This window comes from Trachymyrmex cornetzi, unplaced genomic scaffold (assembly GCF_001594075.2).
Source record: "Trachymyrmex cornetzi isolate Tcor2-1 unplaced genomic scaffold, Tcor1.1 scaffold316, whole genome shotgun sequence".
In the NCBI taxonomy this organism is placed as follows: Eukaryota; Metazoa; Arthropoda; class Insecta; order Hymenoptera; family Formicidae; genus Trachymyrmex; species Trachymyrmex cornetzi.
In genome coordinates, this window is record NW_017297858.1 from 774,328 (window position 1) to 796,389 (window position 22,062).

At 35.3% G+C, this 22,062-nt stretch overlaps 1 protein-coding gene across 3 annotated transcripts in view; it reads right to left on the reverse strand.

The window, feature by feature from the left end:
- Nucleotides 1-3,268: 3,268 nt before the first annotated feature.
- The window catches only part of LOC108762692 (Smg6 nonsense mediated mRNA decay factor), a 111,997-nt gene continuing 93,203 nt past the window's right edge, over nucleotides 3,269-22,062 (reverse strand). For all 3 annotated transcript variants that reach the window (XM_018509806.1, XM_018509808.1, XM_018509805.1), the window contains 4 exons: nucleotides 12,972-13,134; nucleotides 6,828-7,048; nucleotides 5,842-5,923; nucleotides 3,269-4,609 (listed from right to left, as the gene is read on the reverse strand). In XM_018509806.1, the coding sequence (XP_018365308.1) occupies nucleotides 4,473-4,609; nucleotides 5,842-5,923; nucleotides 6,828-7,048; nucleotides 12,972-13,134 (603 nt within the window). In that variant the 3' untranslated portion in view covers nucleotides 3,269-4,472. The remainder of the gene's footprint in view (nucleotides 4,610-5,841; nucleotides 5,924-6,827; nucleotides 7,049-12,971; nucleotides 13,135-22,062) is intronic.

Below are 22,062 nucleotides of genomic sequence, written 5' to 3' on the forward strand. Positions count from 1 at the left end.
ATAATACTATATAATTATAATAATTAATAAGGTACATAATGTAATAACGCTAGTCTCAACTTTTTATTGAATATTCAAAGTGGTAACACTATTAGTAGCGACATTTCTCATAATATGTAATAAACGATTAGCCTAAAACTTCTGCTTTCGTAGCGTCATCCTCACAGTTTTGTCATCATCATCATCATCATCATCATCGTCGTCGTCGTCATCATCATACCGCATTATCAGCAAACTTCTCAGACGAAATACAAATGAATCGCGTGTTCTTTTGCTTCGTCACATAATAATACATGTACATAGATTAGAGATATTGCGAAAATCTAGCACTGATAAAATCAGTGACGGGTGGGTGTATTTATATATGTATAATTATATATAAATGTGTTTAATTATATATAATTATATATATACCTATATACAATATGAATATAGGTACACTTACGGTGTGAGAGTTATCTCAGAAGCGGAGGGCGTTGAGAGAACGTATAATCGCGGGATATCGCTTGTCTACGTCCGAGATAAATCGGTACTAAAAATGACGACGTCTATCTTACATCAAACGTCTACCTATATTTCTCAGACGTTTTGCAACCTCTCTCTTTCTCTCTCTTTCTATTAAGCACGGGCTAACGTGAACTCGATCGCGCGTCAGCCGATCGGAGTAGCTGGGGCGACTACTCGTAAGATCGACATATGCAATTTCAAAGTTGAAAGATCGGAGTGAGTGAAGATATGCTATATCAAAACAATGAAAATAGATTATGATGCTCGGGGACGGATAGTTTTACTGAGGTGGCTTATTCGTGGGTAGAGTGTCTATTGCACTACTATAACTATTGCAGAAGAAAATTATTGCGATATTGTAAATATACTGTGATATGCCCGGAGTACAATTGCAAACTATACCCTGATTATTATCCTGTACTAAGCTAAGAGGGTGTTTTGTAAATTATCGCTAAACACTTTCCTCAAAAACCAACAATCGATCAGAGCGCATTTTCGAAATAATAATTCGAATTTCAATATCTTATATTCTTTCTCATTATTTTCGACAATGATAATTATAATGCTATTTTTTTTTAATATAGTAGCTAATATTCGTTCAGTCTTTAAATGTACGTAACAGACCAAACTTTTCACGAAAGCAAAGTTTTTATTTAATGAACTTGATAAAACTTAAAGCACTTTAAAATAGTAACTAACTCAACTGTGATTTTTTACATTTGATTTTAATCATAAAAAATATCTTTAAAAAAATAGCTGTCGGTTTAAGAAAATGAGTGTTTCTCGATCATTCCTATTATGTATTTGCGACTGCAAGGTGCATTCGCGCAATCGATTTCGCTCGCCCATCCGTCGCACTCTTTTCTCAACGCAAACGTCTCTATCTCAAACGTCGGATTAATTATCGGTCACTTATGGTCACCGCGCATTAAAAAGGCTATGAAAGGCTATACTTAAAAATTAGTGAAACACAATGACAGTGTACATCGTCGGTACTTCGAGTGGGCTTCGCCAAACTCCATCGATACGCACTTTCTCTCGCTGTGCAGGTTCGAATAAAAAATTGAGCTAAAACGGCAACGAGGGGGGAGAGGGGAGGAAGGTGACAGGGGAAAAAGAAAAAGATGTTAAAGCAAACGGACACGCCAAAGAATGAGAGATATGAACAACTTTACAGACGCCAAACTCGCGTCTCTCCCTTCATTTTCTCTTTCTCTATCCTTTCAACGTGCCGATCCTAGATCTGGTGAAGCATCGTTGATGAATGCTACTTTACCATCTTCTTATGACGACATTAAGAAGTACGTATATACTTAAATAAGACCTCAACGCGTTTCATAGAAAGCAAGAAAGGCGGGATCTCGGGAATTCGTGCGATTTTCCTCAAGTATATGATATTAAATCCATAAATAGAATCCTTGTACATAAACATTTTTTTTTCAATAGAAAGAAAATTTGCCACAACAAAGAGATATTTTAATATGCTTTTTACGTGCCCTTAAAATACCGCTGAACAGACACCCTTAGTCGACAGAACTTTCTTCTGCTCAGAACGGCGTGGTTTGTCAAGCGGAACATCACGGTGTGACGAAAGGATTCTGCCCAGGCGGTATAGTGGGTGGGCACTTCTTCTACTTACCGATTCGATTTAATTCGCAGGAATTCCGACGAGACTTCGGACAGCATCGAGATTTATCGTAGATACGGTCTTTAGTATATCGAACATTCTTTTTTCCCTTTCCGCTGACTGTCCTTCTCCGTTAATCTAATTGCCATTTTCTCCTTCTCTTTCTCTCTTTATCCCCCCCCCTTTTTCTCTCTCACACATTCTCACACACGCATACTCTTTAATACACTAAGGAGCATTAAGTAACTATCTTATCTCTGTCGAAAAATAGGACATCGTGTTCGTTACTCGATCATCGGTCCCGCAGTTCCTTGCTGGTCGCGCGTTTGCCTCAACTACTGTGCACTTCCGAAAGATAAACTTTCTCCCGAAAGGTAAATTCGTATACGTATCTGGTAAAACCGAGTAATATTAAAAACATCGACATCTGCGCGCAAATCGCGTTCGCACTTTCGAGAATTCGTAAAAATGAAGCGATCTCAATATCTCTGTTCGACTCCATGCCATGCGAATTATTTTGCGAATTTTACTTCGCATTCACAATAATCATCTTAATTGCACTTCGCAATGACGTAGCCGAGCATAATCATCGTTAAATCGACGTCAATCAAAAATCTCGTCGATACATATAATTCCGACACGGAATGTTTATAATAGCGATCGTAGCTAACATCTGTAGGATACATTCCTCCTCTTATTGGTAAAAGCTAGTCTTTGATATTATAAAGAACACCATACGGTTATACAATCGTGCATCTCATGGAATAAAATTCGCTTTCTCTCCTTAAGTTAGTTCCTAGTCTTAAGCCAGTGAACCATATAGATGTCAATGTATATGCTATACAAGCGAGTAAATACTCGCAAGCAATAAAAAGGACATCTCGGACATGGTGTACATTGAAAATATTCACATCTCGGACATGATGTACGTTTACTTCAAGACAATGGTAAGAGGATTTTTAAAAATCAAGAATTAACCTAACGTACAAAATATATTCTCCACGACGAACATTAGTAGTGTTTCGTTTAAAATTATAATATCAATAATCAATTCTGTTTGAAAATATTGATATGTATAATAAAAATTGAATATAATTTGCACACGTGCACTCATATATGCAAATCAATGTTGATTTTCAAAAATGATTTTAATCATTTCTAACATTTCCCGAGAGTAATTGTCATTCGACGACGATCGAGCATACGATCAACAATCACGTTACGCATCGATTGTCATTTCAATCTTGTCAATATCTCAGATGACGCATTCGTTGGAAACGAATCGTTAATAATTCACTTTATGGCAGCTTAAAGGTAATGATGTTAATGACTTTAGCGTTAAGAAAACGAAGAGAGAAGCGGCTGCTGTGGAAAATGTCACGGCAGATTTGCGTGGAACGATAAAAAGACACGTTTCGCGATTGATAGCGAAACGATGACGCGAACGCATCGTCGTCACATCTCAAACTACACACCGTACATACGATATAAAAGTTTTAATGACGTCTCACACGAGAACAAAGTAAATATTGGCAAACAAAATTATACAAAATGGTTATACAGCCGCAATAGACGGTTATCGATAAAAACAATCTACAAACAGTGACAGCACTTCAAGATAGTAAAGCTCTATTTTTACCGTTTTCTTCGCTTTTTTCTTCGAAACAATCATGTCCCTGTCGGTTGTCTCTCGATTTTACCTCGGTATATGCCATGGTTGTGAACGTTCTGGATTCAACGTGTCTTTCGGACCGCCCCGTTATACGGTCCCCGTGTGAAAAGACTCTCTTCGGGATTTTTATCTCTGCACGTTCGAGATACACGGAACAGTTAGGGGTACAAGGTAGGTAGTGTCACGCTCATTCTCGAGGAGCCTTCGAATAGCTCGCGTTTCCGACAAGCGAAACGGCAAGCGACAGGCTCCGAGCCTGTTTCTTTCTCCATCATTCGTACCGTACTTCATTCGCAATTTTACGCGCGCGCTTAGCTTTTTCTTCAGTAAAACTTGCTTCTGTTCATCGTACTTCGCGGTTTCTCCGTAATTGGATTTTTTAAAAATTTAGAAAAAAAATGAGCACCGTCGGGAAACAATCTGAATATCCAACCTGGATAGACTTACAATAACAAGGTCATGTGCGCGCAGTCGATGGTCGATCAGCCACGAAAGAGATCCGTAATGAAGATTCGTCCGCAATGACGAGCGTTTTTTTTCTTTTTCTACTTCTTCTCTCGTTGCATTTGGTCTTGTTTCACGTTTGGTCGAGCTCGTGCGGCAGGAACACAGGAGATTTCTCGTCAAGTGAGACTCGGAGTTTCGTCGCGATCACGTCATGTCATCTCAGCCGAGTCCAGCCCATTGCATGAAATCGGGAACTTCCCTCACGGGCACGTCCCTGGCCAGAGCCTTCACCCTGAGGTTCCGGTCCTCCGTGAGTAGAACCACCTCCCGTCTCAAACGTCTGGGCTGTCCCTCCTCTGTTAAAGCAAAAGCCGTTCCCCAATTTTTTTTATTGAGTTTACGCAGAATCTCCCGCTACTAATTCATTTATTCTTGTCTCGAAAGTCTTTGATAAAAACTAGCGAAATATTGCCTCTAGATAATCCTCAATAATGTTATAAGAAAAAAAAATTTCATCTCTGAACATATTCTTTAATAAATCTAGAAAAGACTATTCTTTCCTGACTAATTTAGAATCCAGTATAGACGAAAAAAGTATTTTCTTCTACAAAAAGTTTAAAATAGCATCGAATATATGACACATTTAACCATGAAACATGGGTTTATTCTTCAGAGGATCTTTCTTCAGAGAAGATTATTAATTCTATCATCACATAAATAGCAATTTTTGTGTTAATAAATTGCTTTTTTTAAATATTTTAAAGCTTAGAATGTGTGTGTGTGTGTGTGTGTGTGTGTGTGTGTGTGTGTGTGTGTGTGTGTGTGTGTGTGTGTGATATTTTTGATGGGTAAATAGAGTTGTTCACTAAAATTTTATAAAAAATATTCTGAGAATTCTCGGATTTTTCAGATATTTTCATTCAAAATTTTAAGTAAGATGAAAAAATTCTTTAGCAATTTTAAAATAAGTTTATTGAATCGGTTTGCAAGTAACGCAAACAAAGTACAAATTATAAATTAGTGGAAGGGATTCCATAAGACTGTATCTATTATTTTCTATAATTGAAATCACAAAATCTATAGGATAGTATAGGGAAAAGGCTTACTACAATATACTTTCAGTGAGCTACTCTCTTTTGCTGAGTGTTATCTTGTACTATCACTTTAATTTTTTAAATAAAATTTCGCGAGACAAAACAATAAATATACGCGGATGTATATGCTACTTATTACTGACCGATTGCCAATGACATTTTATATTATCATTAAAAAGTTATCAAAGCTTTTAAAACTGAAATTTTTAAATAAAAAATTTCAAAAATATTAATAAAATTCCATAAAAATTTTTGATATATAATATATTTTCAAGGTTAAAAAATCTCCAAAAAATTTCAAATTGTCTAAGTAGTAAACATTCTGGAAAAATATTAGATTTTTTAAATCTAACTTTTTTAATAATAAATTTCGAAGGGAAGTTGAACATCCCCTCTAAATACGCCCATGCATGTAAATAAGAATGATGATTTGAACTATCGTATAAAATAAAAAGAAATATTTCAATGCGTTCTGATGTGAACTTTATATCTACCTGCGTTTGCTTGATCCTTGTTGCTTCTGCAAAGACTGAGGCACGTAGTTAATATTCTATCGTCATTCCGTGTTAATCCATCCTAGAACAAGACGATAAAAATTCTGAATATGCTGATAACTCAGTAAATAATCACATTCTATTTAAGTATAGTAACTCAACGGGGAACCAATCTTTGAAAATTTATGACAGAAATTGGCATTAACAACAAAGTCTATTATTCAATCACGAAAATTATGCTAGCACGAAATAATAAGGCAACAAATCGCAAATAGTACAGAAAATACTTTGCACGTACACTACGTGGGTGTTCTCGGCTCGTTATCATAACATTCGCGCTTCAATGAACACCGCGCCTACCTTTCTTTGCTACCATTGGTCTTGGGAACGACTGGTTTGTACTATACCGTGGCTACTTTCTGCGTGTAACTGTTAGAATCTTATCGACTGAATGTCACAATCGATTCGTTTTATCGTGTCACTTGTCGTCGTACGCCGCAGGCATTTAGATATAAAATCGCACACAATGAAAATAACGATTCCTTAATAATTTACGTATTCAAATCGGTTATTAGTTTTTTGTAATTGCCATATAATATTCGGAATTGCATTATGTTCTTATAAAATGTAAAACATACTGATGTAACAGTTGAAATTAACGACGACAAGTATTAAATTCAAAGAGGTAATAGAACATAAATAATTAATTTTTCTTAAATTAAAGGAAAAAAGTAAGACGAGGAAGAAGGAAATTGTACGATACATCAATTTCATTTCCGAATCGCAATAACTTCAGAGAATGTTCTAAGATTTTTAGATAAAAGAAGACAAAAAGAACAAAAGATTGTTCATCAGAAGTCCTACATCTTACGATCAATGATCGATGCAACTTTGGCTTCTAAATACCTCAGCATGCCGAATACAGTTATTTAAGAGGCGAATGTAAGCGTATCGAATGATCGAGGTTTGTCCAGTTTTTTACTTACCTTGTCGACATCTTCCTCCACCGTAAAAGTGCTAGATGTGAGAACGGTGCCCCTCGTGGTTAAGCACCGGATCGCTGGATTTCGACTTCTCGCGAAGGCCAATGCCGCCTTGGCGCTCTCGGCAACTCGCACCACATGCTCAGGATTCAGAGTCGCTCTCGACGCTGGAGGACAATCTCTCGCATCGGCGCCTCGAGCTAGACCTTCGAGTTCATTTAGTACTGTAACGAAAAAACATTTCCACTCGTTAAGCACGCGTGAAAGAGACGTGTCGAAATTTACGTCGCGTGCGAGAATACACAAAGAAATCAAGATTAATGTCTTCGAATTGATTATATAAATGTAAAAAAAATGTGTATCTTTTAATTTAATCCTTATTAAAGAGAAGAAAAGGAATTATGCACAAAAAATTAATTTACTTATTATAAGACATGTCATTATAATTCATGATAATATACTGCTCAATTAGTTATAATGCTTTAATATTGCACGTGAAAAGATAACAATTTATATTAAAAATAGCAAAATTTTAGGAAATTTAAGGTATAGAAATAATAAACATAGACGAGAGTCCCTCAATTTCATTCGTATGAATTTATCAATGGTCGATGATATCCAAAATGATTTATTCAAAGATTTTTTCATAGACTTCCATTTTTTCATTTTTTAGTGTCAACCGCAGCTGTACTCTCTTTTATATTTCAAACTTTTTTTCACATAAAATACAAATAACTTAAATTAAAATCTTCTATTTAAATACAAAATCCAAAGATTCAAAAGAAAAGTCTTGTGACTATCATATTGTGTTGCCTATGCGACATGTTCATTCGACGAGATCGATCTCGTGTTCATGGCCGAGATTGAGGAAAACGGGATGGTGACGTGCTGTTAAAGCAAAAGACCATCACAGCTGCGTTCAAAAGCCACTCTCCCCAACGATCGGCGACCGCCGTACTGATATCGCCCACGTATAAAACGTAGCCAGGAGGCAGCCCGCGGTACGCCGCTGCCATCGAGCTCCATCGCGAGCGTTTCAAGCCACATACATGCATTCATGTATGAGCCGTGAGAACCTAACTGTGAACGCTCACCGTTGCTCGCCATCCAAGAGCCAGACGGGCTCGTGGTCGGCCGACTGGCCGACGAGGTCAAAGGGCAGCACGTCGGCCGATTTTGCATGAAGGCGCACTTTCGTTTTTCGACCCCACGACCCGCACGGACGACAAAAAGGAAAAGGAGAAACGCACAAAGCGAACAAGTAACAAGATTAAAAAACAATTTTTTACTAAAAGGTAATGGCTCGATCTGATTATAAACTTTGTTACAATTTTCAATATATTCGTAAACCAAAAAGATTTCTTAATAGGCAATTCTTATATTTAACTGATTTATTGTCTTTAGAAATTAATTTGATTAACTGATCATTTGTAACAGAATTTACAACAGAGAATCTTTAAAATAAAATAGAAAAAATTTTTTTCAATTTCTATCAAAAGATGATATGATAAATTACAAAATACAATTTTATTTTATTTTGCAGCTTATTTGTCATTTTCGATTTTTTATTTTCCCTGTACAGACAGACGCATTTTTTCTCAGAGAAAGAGGGGAAGTAGATTATCATGAATGCTGTGAGAGAGCTTTATCAACTTTATTCGCCACAGATTGCCGCACGAGAGCGTACAGAGAAGCAATCTACGGAAAATGCAAATAGGAGGTTCACCAAACTTTCCCCGACTCGATAAATTAACCGCCTGCCAGCCTTATCCTCCTTCCAGACCCGACCCCCGACGAACTGGCAAGGGCGGTCGGTAGTGGATCAAGTTTGCGAGACAGGGTGGACGGAAATAGAAAGAATAACTGCGGAGCGAGAGAATAGGGGAAACTGCATTATTTATCACCTAGGCCTGCAGACGTCATTTATCACCGTGGGATAAATATTCTGCTATTAAAATATCGACATGTATAATAATCAATCTTTAAATTATACGCGATTAGGTGTCCAACTAAAATAAATTGAAATAGTCCATATCAACGGATACAATTTTAAAATCCAATCTTCTGTTCTCTAAACTTTGCAATCCTTTTACATAACATTATTGAGATACTTTATTTCAGTAATCTATTTCTTAGATATTCACATATTAATTTTTAATAGACATATTAATTTTATTTTTACTATTTACTGTTTGCGTCCCTGAAGATGGCTCCAATATGAGATAAAACGTTGGTTTTATTACATCATGTAGTTAGATTATTTATTAAATTTACATGCTAAAAGAATATATTATATCGTCTATTTTTGCGCACTTCTTACCGCGTCAACTTCCATAGCCTTCTTTTTGAGTGCTATCGTGTTTTAAAAATTCGTCCTTCTATTAGTGTTTTGCTCCACTTCCTCATAATTGTTTGCTTTCAAACGAGTATTTTTGCACATGAAGTAACGTAGTAAAAAAAAACCTAACAAATATGATAAGCCATGACTAATCGACGATTGTGATAATGCTTGTCAAAATCTTCGAAGCAAAACGTTTATCCTTGCTCTATCGTAATGGCCACGACCTTATTTAATAAACATTTTGACATTCGAAGCTCTTCCACTGGAAGATCGACAGTAAATACATGACAAAATAAGACGGACAGTGACGTATGCTTCCGCAAAATGCCATGTCCGGATTGGCACCGTGATTTTGTTGAATCAACGATTAGATCAGCGTTAATTGGTAATAGGGATGATGATCGATGAGCCTTTCGATTTTCAGCGAGCCTTGAACCTTGACACCAGCCTTGTCTTTAATTGAACGCTAAAGCAAGTGTGTCACATACAACTTTCACGATCACCTCAAGAAACTATCATTCTGATATTTTAAAAAATCGTTCTTCACATTATTGCTCCTACATGTTTTATTTAATTCAATAAATTAAATTATTACAACTTTGCTAGAGAAAATATTTATCTACGTGTGAAAATCGAATACGCGTTCTAAGATAAATGTTCACAAAATGAATACATCACAACTGAGATTAGAGGCTCGAGTGGTTAAGATGTACGCGCTCGAGGCAATAAATGCTCCGAATGTCCGTCTTGTCGTCATAGCAGTAACTCTAGACGCATTACTATTATAAAGCACCGTGAAAATGTCAGCCTCACCGTGGAAGATTGTAAATTTATCGCTGATTGCGTTTCGCTGAGTAGCGAGTGTCTATAAACCGCGACTATTAAAAAAGAACCAGTCGTTCCATCGTGCCATGCGTCATCGTTGTTGTCATCATCATCGACTGTTTGACAGAAACGAGCGTCCTGTATGCATTATCGTATTGTAAAAAACACATCGATTGGCGTGTGACATGTGATTTGACGATTCTATTACTGTGATAGCTTTTTATTTAATACCTCCAATTAAATTCAATTCTTGTAAAAGAGATATTTATGAAAGAAATAATTTAACAATCTTTATTTTAGATATTATTTTATTTTAGATTTATAAAAGAAATCATTATTTGTATAGTTTAATTGTATATAATTATAATTTAAGAAATATAATTGCTAATCGCAATGCTGAACTTAACGGGATATTTCTTCTAATTAATTAAAAATTACACATTTATGTATATCTCTCCTGTATCTGTCTGTTATTCTTTATGATATACAGTAGTATATTTACCGCTATTTCCTCTCCCTGCCGCATCAAATGTTTCATTAAATAATAATTAATATGCGAATAATAATTAACAGATCCTAATGACGCAACTTAATATATCAGTAGAGAATCATAAAATTTAATTAATTATGAACTACTTGCACTGAGAGAAATGATTTTGTTATAGGAACAAATCAAGGGAAACTAACGATTGCAAATTAATTCGTCAATGTAACAAATAATCAATAGTATCGCTAGCAAATAAGAGGCTCATGTATATATATAAGTCTAAGACGGTCGCAGGGTCTCAAATCGTAAGAAATTGACTAATTCTAATCAAGTATTCTCCCTATATTTGACTGTGCTTGGTCGGTTTCCTACGACTTAAGATTCCACGATCATTTACGAATCCTATGTAAACGAGCTAAAGTCTATCCAAAAGATAGGTTAGATTCTATATAGTTTGTTTCTGTTACTAATAATTGGTTGGTATAGCAGACTAGTAGCAATCACAACAACATAATTTGTTGTCACATATTTACCGGTTAAAGGTGGCTTGCTAAATTAACAAAATCCTTTCCGACTTCTTCCCCAACAAAAATTGGATTGAAAGCTATCATCAATTATAATAGTTTCTCTTTCAACATCAAATAATCCGATAATTAATTGATGCATATTCCAATTTCGTTAATTCTAAAATGAAACAAATCTATCCTGGGAATGTAAGTTCCTAAAGTCTAGCTTGTTAAAAAGTTTATATAAATTATATACTTATTGTATACATAATTAGTATACAATGCATTGTATACACTACGCGTATTAAAAAATTCTATTAATTCTAAAATGAGATTCTATGATAATTCTGCCCTGAAAATGTGAATTTAGTTTGTAAAGTAAAGATTTTTAATATTGTTTAGTTTGTAAAGTCTAGTTTGTAAAAAAATTAGAATTTATATAAATTATATACATAGCGCAACACATTGTATACATAGTATCGTGCATTAAAATTCCGTTAATTCTAAAATAAGATAATTCTAGAAATATAAACTTAATTTCTAAAAAGTTAGTTTGTAGAAAAAAATCAAAATTTATATATATATATATATATATATATATAGTATAGCGCGAGTACTGTTATATCTCCATAGCGGAACGCAATAAAGATATAACACGGCTTTAAATCGGTATGCTGTGGAGTGCTACGGATTTAACTGCTTCGAGCGCGACGATGACTCGAGACCATGATTTCGTTCGGGTCGTATCTCGATGTGAGACCGTTAAAGGAAATGCTCTCCGACAATGCGCGCGACTGATCGACGGCGTTCGAAAGGAATTGCTCAACGCTAATTGGAGCGAAGGAATCGACAGCGGTTCGCATTCCTCAGTGTCATCATCCTCCAGGAGCTGACGCAAGCGCCGTTAATAGCCGTATCGGTCGGAGTTCGATCCGGCAAACGGCTCCTGCGATCGAACAAAGCATTACGCGCCAGGGATATATGGGACAATCCATTCTCACGAGGACGAGGGGGCAGGAAAGTTCTGCGACAAGTGACGCGTAATGACGATGACCTAATGAACTATTCTCCGCTAGGGATCGAGGAATCGACTATCGTCGACGGTCTCCAGCTTCGCTTAACGTCGGAGACAAGGCAAATCGAGTATGTTTGCGTACCGGCGATTGCTTTGACCCGAGGCGCGACCTCCGACTGGTCGCGTCATTTCTCTTCGATGACATTATCTAGACACAACCCTTGAGAAGGTGTGTTCGGTCATTGTACAGTTTTTAGATACTTCATAGATACGTTCGATGCGCCAATAGCTGATTACAGTATTATAATAACCGATTTAATTGTGCACAGTAATTGTGATTAAAAAATATAGATAATTCGAGTAATGAGAGTACAATTAATGTACTCTCTAAAACTTTTGGCGTAAATCTCATTTTAAAGAATGAAATCTCACTCTTAAAGATTAAAAACTAAAGCTACTCTTTTTCAAGTCTGGTTCAATTTCCACTCCAAAGAACTTAAAGAATATATGTAGAGATGCGAATTAGTCATTAAAATTTTTTGAAAAATTTTATATTCGATGAATAATCGTTTCTTAATCCTAACTTTTTTCCTAACTGTCATGTTTTCAGTCTTTGAGAAATAGATTATTTTTTTACGAGATGAACGTAACAGTATAGTGACGAGATAGAGCGATAGAGTTTACAATATTTGATAAATCGAGATTCTCTTCTGTTTTTGTTTATCCGATAAAGATGAATGATGTTATAATACAATTTGTCTCTTTGTTTATTGATAGTTATTTCACGCGTTTTTGAAGGTAGGAAAAAGTTTTAATCCAAATCATATTACAGAGTAACATCCATCTTCTTTCGAGACACTCAACGATCTTTACTCAAAAAATGATGGACGAGATCAGAGACCAAGCGACGCACGTGTCTCTCGCCGATCTTTTTCCTACGCTAATAATATGTTAAACTTTTGTTTTCACTTACCAACGAGTGGCACCATGAGAGTGTAGATTGGCTGCGCGCCGGAAATGGCTCTTGCGATGATCTGCAACTGCTGTAGGTAGTCGATGAAGCAATTAGTGTCTGGCACCAGCTGTCTCGGTCTCACCTCGATTTCTACCGACACCGAGGACTTTTGTAAAATAGCCTAAACATATCAAACATAACACACATATATTTCAATAATATCAAAATATGAATAAATTCCAAAATTTTAACGGACCCAAATAATATCGTCTCCCTCCTTTTTTTTAAATAGTCGAATATATGGAAAAGATTCTCAAAAAAATATATATAAAAAAAATATCATTTTAATGACAAAAGTAATTAAAATAAAATATAATATTAATAATATTACAAAAATATATTTTTAAATTAGAAATATTATGATTATAATTAAAGAGGACGACATTAGTGTGACGAAGACACTTGAATTTCTCTTTTAATCGTAAATTTCACCTCATTTTTCCGTTATTGTATGTAATGAAAACCAAATCTTTTTTTAAAATCAATAGTCAAGCGAATTTCATAGTTGAGTAATCGTCTCAATCTGCATCCATCTTCGTGATTCTCCTCCTCGTCGGAGAGAAACGTACCGCATCTCCATGCGCATTACATGCACCTTCCACCGAGAGAGAAACAAAAAGCGAGAAAAAGGGAGAAAGACAGGCGCGTGTGCGTGCAGCGTAAGATGCAACGGAAGACGCATTATCTTCCAATTGAATCCCACGTATGCGGATGGTGCTTGGTGAGAGAGGCAGTGGCGCACACCGAACAATATCGGCTCAGCAGTATAACGTGAATGCCAAGTGGCCATTGTCGTAACAGAAGCTACGGACTATAATGAGGCCTCTATCTAATATTGTTTTGACGATGATCGGTACATATCGTTGACCGCGAGTTCATTTATAAAAAATAAAAAAAAACAACATGAAAACTGCCTTCAATAATAAAGAGCTAATTTCAAGATATTTGAGGAGCTTCGTTAAAATTCAACAAAGTATTCAGTACATGTGTTATCTCGGTTCATTAGCATATTCTCAGTGACGATTTAAGGTGTTTACCACTGTCTACGATTTTCAAGTGGAATAATATATGCAAAAGTAGCTGTTGAATACATTAGTCATGAATCTTCTCTCACTTTCTATTTTTCGACATTCTTTATGTGATCATTATTTAAAAGCAATTTACTAACTAAATAAGCATCATCGAAAACGTAATAATACATAATGAAATATGAAAAGAAAAAATCTCTAAAGATACTAGTCATCGAATTATTTATCCATTAATCAAATCCTTAAAATGTGTTCTCCCAAAAATTTTTTTTCCAACAGATCTGAATTTTATAAATATAATTAATAAACACAAAATTTCTTTCAATAAATTTTTTAATAAATTAAAGTAAATAACGTAAACATGCCTTTTTTCTTTTCTTGTTCGATATCAAACATTTCTTTAAATCCTTGAAAGACTGAGAGGTCTCTTAAAACGATCCTGCAATAGTCAACGCGAATACATTCGCAACGGTATCTCAAGAATTATTCAATATCGAGAAACTCTACTCAATATCGAGGATTTGGTTTCGCACTAATGTTCGTGCGATGGCACGTCGCACGAGTCGGCGAAAAGCATGCGGGGAATCCGAAGACGAACCTAATTGCTTGCGGGGGTACGTGGACGGAATGCAAAACTAGGAGAGATCGTGCACACGCGACGTCGCCAAGCAAAGCCACGTCGAGCCACACTACGCCGGTGTGCAAATGTCATACACGTGTCCACGAGATTTCGATCTCTATTCTCGTCCACCTGACATGATACATTCGCATGTTCCTATTCCGTAAAGAGTTAATAAATAGTCGATAGATCACCCATTTCATTTTTCGGCAAACTCTGACGTGGATACGAAATTAAGTTATTATAAAATAATCATTCTCTCTCGATGATACAGATATATATCCTTCTAAGAATTCGTTTTTAAATAACAATATGCAGAAATATAGGGCATATAAGAGTCAAAATAATTATATATAAAACGTAAGAATTATAATATATCAAATATGAAATACATTAATTACATAAGCAACCTATCGTGAAACGCATCACTTCGATACATAAATCAACACATCTCTTAATAATTTTATTACGTGTTTCGGCTCTTGAATTGAGCCATCTTCAGATAAATTCGTTTTTAAATACCTATATATGCATACATATATATTATATATATTGAGTTGGAGGAAAAGTTCTGCGGATTTTTGTTAGCTTAAAATTATATATACAATATCTTCGTCAAAAATGAACAAAATTTAAATTTAAAAAAAGGGTTTTAAAGCTTGAAATCTTTAAACTTTCGAATGGTTGCTATATTTTTTTAATTTATGTGAAGTTTTAATTTATATGTATATGTATATATAGAAAACACTTAAAACTACGAACTGAAAAAAATGAAAAATTTTCTTTTTGCTTTGTAGATCTGTAGCATGACCAAAAAAAATTTAAGCAAATTTTCGACTATCTACCATGAAAGCTTAAAGCTTTCCCTACAAAATCGTTTTTTAAAAATGTTTCTACGATTTTTTGTTCTTGAATTATCGCAAGTTAAGTAAAAAGAATCTGACTTTGGTTGCTCATAACTTCATTAAAAATTATCGTACTGCAATTAAAAAAACAAATTCTTAAAGCTGAAACGTTGCTCTATCTCTTTCACATCAAATAGTCGAAAATTCCGCAACAAATATAGGGTAGTTGTCTCAATTACTGTGTCTGTCCCTATTAGTGTGCTTTTGTATTTCGATAAATCATAAAGAAAACTAGCACAAATAAATAAGAAAAAATATTTTTTCTTGTTAAATTAAATTATTAATGCATACGATACCGAAGAGATAATATTTTATTTTTTGAATATTAAAGTATTTTAAATATTTTTCAAAAGTATGAGGAATTTATGTGAATCCAGTAATACGTACCGCAAGATTTTAAGCTTGTCCCTATTAATGTGCGCTGTATTAGAGCTGAGAACGTTATGAGTGTACATTGAAATAAATATAATTGAAATAATGATTTATGTAATATATTAACTTAAACAATTTGCTTAAATTTATTACCTGTTTTAATAACTATATGTTAAAATGAGTCAAATGTGGATAGGCACACAAATTGGGGGCACATTAATAAGGTCATCGCTGCTTGGAGAACTCACCAATAGGGACAAAAACATGTTTTTTATTTTTGTCAAAAACATTATAAAGTATTAACATTTTTTAGATTAAAGAGATATTATAAGAAAAAGAAATAGTTGAAAAACCGATATTGATTGCAAGCAGATAAAATTAAAGCCACAATACTTAATAATTAATTTAGTAATAAGCAAGTTGGCTAAAAGGCATATTAATAGGGACAGTTATCCTATTCTGTGTATATATAGTTTTAAGTTAACACAAATCCACAGAACTTTTCCTCCAACTCCATATACAGTGAGAGTAAAAAGTCTTCGTATAAGAACATTTTTTATAAAAAAAAATATTTTTTATAGAAAATAAACATTAATTAGCAATTTTATACAATGAATACATTCTGTTCTTACATTAAAAAAATGAGCTTCGCATATATTCCTGATTTTAAAAGCTAAATTTCTCGACTGTACGAATACTTTTTGAGCATCCAAACAACAGAATTTTTTATTTTCGCTCATTTTTCAGATGATATATTTTCTACAATTACACATTTTTTTTATATATAATTTTAAGAAACATACAGTCTATTTTATTCTTTATGAATAAATTATTAATTACCCAACAAGAAATAATTGTCAATTAAACGTCGAATCGACATCAAATTGACGATGAAATCATCGTATCAATATCGATTCGATATTAGTTCGATGACTCATTTCTCGCTGGATAATATTTTTTAAAATATAATATTTTTTAAAAATAAAGTTTTTTAAAAAACATTTTCTCTGTACGCGAATACTTTTTGCACTCACTGTATATATATATATATATGAATCGACGTGCAAAACCATCACGCGGAAATTTACGCGAAACAGCATCCAAGATTTTTTATTTAAGACCGTAATTTGCGGAGTCTACCGCGTCGTTGCATCATCGCAAAGCATCCGCGGTTGCTTCGTGTGTGTTTTCAAATTCAACTCCTCTCGCTCTCGCAACATGCCTGCCTCATTATAGCTCATCGTATGTGCGACAGCGACATAAAAAGTCCAGGAATTTACTCCCGTTTAAAGTATTCGTAAATTCCTAAACGATGTGGCATGTACCGTTGCACATTCCCGCAAAACGTATAGCACCATTCGTCGTGTTCCCCTCTTTCCCTCTTTTACTCTCTCTCCCTTCATCCTCACGGTTTCTCGTCACCTTTTTTTTTCCTCTCCTCCCTGTAGGCCCGCTCGTTCCTCGCACCTCAGCCGACAGAGCCCGGTCTGCTCGTGAGAACCCTCGTTGAATCACGCATCGCGGTCCCTACGCCCGCGCGCATATTAAGCGCACACCGACACGGGCCTTCACACGGTCGAGCGGACCCGCGCCCCGTAACAACATTGTAAATGCGCAACACTCGCGGAAACGTACCTGGTAACCGTCGGGGACAGGTTCGCAGGTTCGTCCGGCTCCGGCCGTGCGGCGTCCGGCGAGCTACGAACGTGCGCGCGTGCTCGTGACGCGCTTGAATGCGGAATAACGCTTCTCTAACTAAAGTAAATGGAAAAGAAAGGCGCGGAGTCATCGATTACACTTTCTTTTCTTTTATCAAATTGTCAGGTATATCGTTCGGATTATCTCAGAACTGCCAACAAACGACAGATTTGATCGAGCAATTTAACGTTAATCTTCCTCCAATATAAAGTACTGTTATAGAGATACGTAATTAGTTTATTAGTATTTATATATACTGGTTCTTCTTTATATATATATTGGTATTGCGATAAATTATTACCACGTGCCTTAACGCGATGCTACAGATGCAAGCATTTTTTGACTGGTCTATTATTAAATTAGTAAATCAAATATTTTGAGACTTCGACCACACCCTCAGTGGTTGAAAAGATGCCCGTCCCAGACAATCGGTTAATCAGGTGCCAGGTTCAAACTCTGACTGAAATAATACTTTTTTGCAATAAAGATGCTTAGTAGTATCGTTATTAAATTGATAATCAATTTAATTGTGATATTATTTCAGTTTCAATTTATGACGTTTCAAGTCCGACTTGTAATCGGCGCGCGGTTTATATAATTGGAAGTTGTATTTTAACAATTTACACACACACACACGCGCGCACATCACATATTTAATTAGGCACGAAGAAAATCTAACCTCAATCATATTAGTCTTTTTTTACTTATTTGATTTATTCAGATTTATCTAAATTTCAAATTTTGCAAATGTATATACAACGATGGTGCATTAGAATGACCTAGTCATTAGATGATAAAATCGTATAATGTGAATCGATTTTTCGTGAAGTCCAACAGTAGTGACGTGTAATTTATATAACTGAAAAAATTTAGAATTTATAATATAAAAATATCATTAGGTACAAAAATCTAGCTTCGAACGAATTAACCTTTCCCTTGCTTTTTCGTGAAGAATCTTCGTGAGAAATTGAAATAATCTATTATATGTGAGTTGCGATAAAGAAATTCTATTTCCAATCAAATATCGAATAAGTAAAACGGACACGAAACGATAGCAGAATATCAGATTCAGATAGCAGCTCATACATATGTTTCCTTAAAGTTACTTCTGAATAATATATCGCCAACCGGAAAAGTTAACTCAATAGATAAACGTTCGTAATTCTAATATAATATCGCGTTTACGAGCAAATTGAGTATACGTACGAGTTGAGTACGGTACTTGAGAAAGAGAAGAAACAGAATCAAATCCATTATACATTCTAGTTTGAATAAGGAATATATCAAAAATATCAGCTACCATAAATAAAGTAATACACATTATCAGATAACGAATATTTAATAAGTCATTTATGTCAGCAATAATAACCTAGTAATTCCTGGTGATTGTAATAAATTTAATTTGCACATAGAAAAAGCGATGGAGTAAGAAACGTTCTAAATATTAAAAAGCAATTTCTTGATAGCGATAATAATATTAATAAGAGCAAAAGAGGCGTGGCAAAGAAAATATCTTGAAGAGAGATCAGAAATCGATATCTACCATAACTCACAAAAGTCATTTTTGATAAACTAAGTCGAACTATTACGTGCGTCGTACGCCCATCGGGTGTATATATGTTCCCATAAATCAGACAAATACCCCAGTCTCACCGGCCGCGAACGGTCGGCATGTATCTGTTGCTCCATAATCGTTACATCTGTTACGTCGTAATCGTTATCATTTCAATTATCCACAGACTTAACCGGCCGAGAAAGGGAGTCAGTAGAAAGGGGAAGACGGGAGGAAGAACGACTCGCAAGTGCAAACATGAATGTGCGCTCGCGCGATCTTGGTGCGCAATTGCTCCGCATAATTCTCGTGTTACAGTGAGGGTTAAGACGTTTTCCCATAAGGGAGGCGGCACGCCGATGGTCGCAGCGATTTTATTGACTCGGTCGAACGTTACCGCGTGGCTGGAGTCGCGAGAGAAACGCGCGTCAACGAGCGCCGAGCCGGGCAAAGAGGAATCCCAAGTGCCGCGGTAAATCGCGGTCGATACGATCTAAACCGCCCATTCTGCCCGCGTATACGATTTCACGAGAGCATCCCGCGAACTTCTGCCCGCGAGTTATGGATTTGTCGTCGATAACGCGCGTATGAAATCTCGCTCGACTTTCGAATCTACGTAGGCGCGCGCGCGCGCGATTCTCCAAGGCTGATAATTTCCTTTTCTCGATCCTAATAATTAAATTTCTTCCGCGCACTCCGTAATAAACGTTAATTCACTACACGCAATCTCATTTGCATGGAAAACTCGTTACGTGAAAATAGATAACGAGTCGACGGTCAAGTTTTCCGGAATGTCTGGAGAGAATTGTGAAAATCACGTGCACGTACACTCGCCAGATCAGCCTTAGGGCGTGAAAAAACTGGTGAACAAAAGGAAAATGGCGATAGAAAATATAAAAATTAAATTAGATTCAAGCCAAAAGCGAAAGTTCTACTACCGGTCGCGCGGCGTGGAGAAACGGGGAGAGATTGTAATTCTACCTTTTGATTTTATTGGCCGCTTTATCCCGATGGAATTAGTGTGAGCCGGGTTACACGGGCGATATATTGCGGGGAATCGCATTTATAAATGTAACCAACGATGGCGGTCCGCGACCCCGCCATGCGTTTGTGGCGCTCCCAAATCGGATTGCTTTACCCCTTCGTGCCACCATAAACTACTTCCACGTATAAGAATCGCTGGCGACACTGGCCGGTGTTATCTCTTCAGATTTTATTAGATTCTCTGAACCTGTTACGGGAACAAATGGCGGTCACGAATAAATCGTGGAGGGATTTTCGTGAATTAATGTGTATAACCGTTGCAATTAACATCATCTTGCAACGTATATACAACGATTCATTAGTCTTAAAATTATTGCCAGTTTATAAATGAAAGGTTCAAAAGGAAGAATGAATAGAGCTATAATTTGCAAGATCCGCTTCGGGTACGACTTTATATTTCAAGATTAAGGAAATGCTGGACACCGACGAAACGCACATTTCGTACTTTTTCATTTTCTTCGTTTTACTTATACACAGAATAAAATATTCTTCTCCTGAAGAATAAAAGAAGAAACACAAATAGCTGTGGGAAAATACAAATCTGTACAAAAAATATAAAAAATTATAAATTACAGTTTCCTGTTACCACGTAAGTTATTTTTTCACATATATATAAATGATTCCAAATATCCAAACAAAAAATAATTTCTCCTATCTGAATAATTTATAAGAATATAATAAACTTCAAATTATGATTTTTAAACTTACGAGAGAAGTGAATGAAAAAATACGATTTAAGTGTACATAATCTAGCATTCGTGCAATATAGGGTAACTCCAGTATATACGCTGCACTTATCAAAAACTTAATTTATTAAATATTATTTACTATGTTTAAAATAAACGAACTATATCAGTAAAAACTTTTTACTGTCTACTATATGGGATATATGGCAAAAATGCAAGGGTTTCAACAAAGAATACGAAAGCAGAGCACTTGTATTTTGCTATACAACATGCTTTACTATTCCTCTACACGTATGTATCACGAAATAACCACTAGGTCTTTTACACGTCTTACAGTAATCATTTTATGTAGATTATAATTTATGATGATGCTACTTGTTACACACACAGTGACAATTCGATTCAACTCACAATAATTTCATTAATATTAACAGTAGGAAGCTGAAATTATAATTCAATACTAATATACAACATAAAGGCATGTAACAGTAGTGGCGAGAAAATTACCCCCACTCCTTCTATTTTTTCTCACTAAATCCCAGCGCGGCGTATATACCGGAGTTACCCTATAGGATATAACAGAACAAGAAATATACGTAATATTTTACTTTTTGTACATAATTTACTTAATACAAATAAAGTATTTTATTTACTGTACGTGTTTCATCTGGAATTAAAATTCTGTTTTCAATCAAGTTGAACCGTCGCTCCAGCATCCCCTAAAGTTCAAGACTTGTAAGTATTTCACTTATAAAATTGTATTTAAAACGGATCTTATAAATTAATTACTTACTTCAATATTGATCTGAATCCTTTAAATACAGCCAAGATTTTTCCTGGAACCATTTTTTTACTTTACTCGATCCTATAGAAAAAAATTCAACCAAGATTTTTCCTGGAACCATTTTTTTACTTTATTCGATCCTATAGAAAAAAATTCTATCGATATAAATTATTTTTATCTCACTCTTCCTTTTGTATGGTTCACAAAAGATAATAAAGGGTAAAAGAAAGTAACACAAAAGCTACCTGAAAGATAAATAGTTTCATTTCAGATCAAGCTTAGTGATAACCGTTTACCTAAGTAATACATCCGCGCACAAAACGAGCAGATGTTCAACGTATATCTGTGCTTCCTTTGCAAC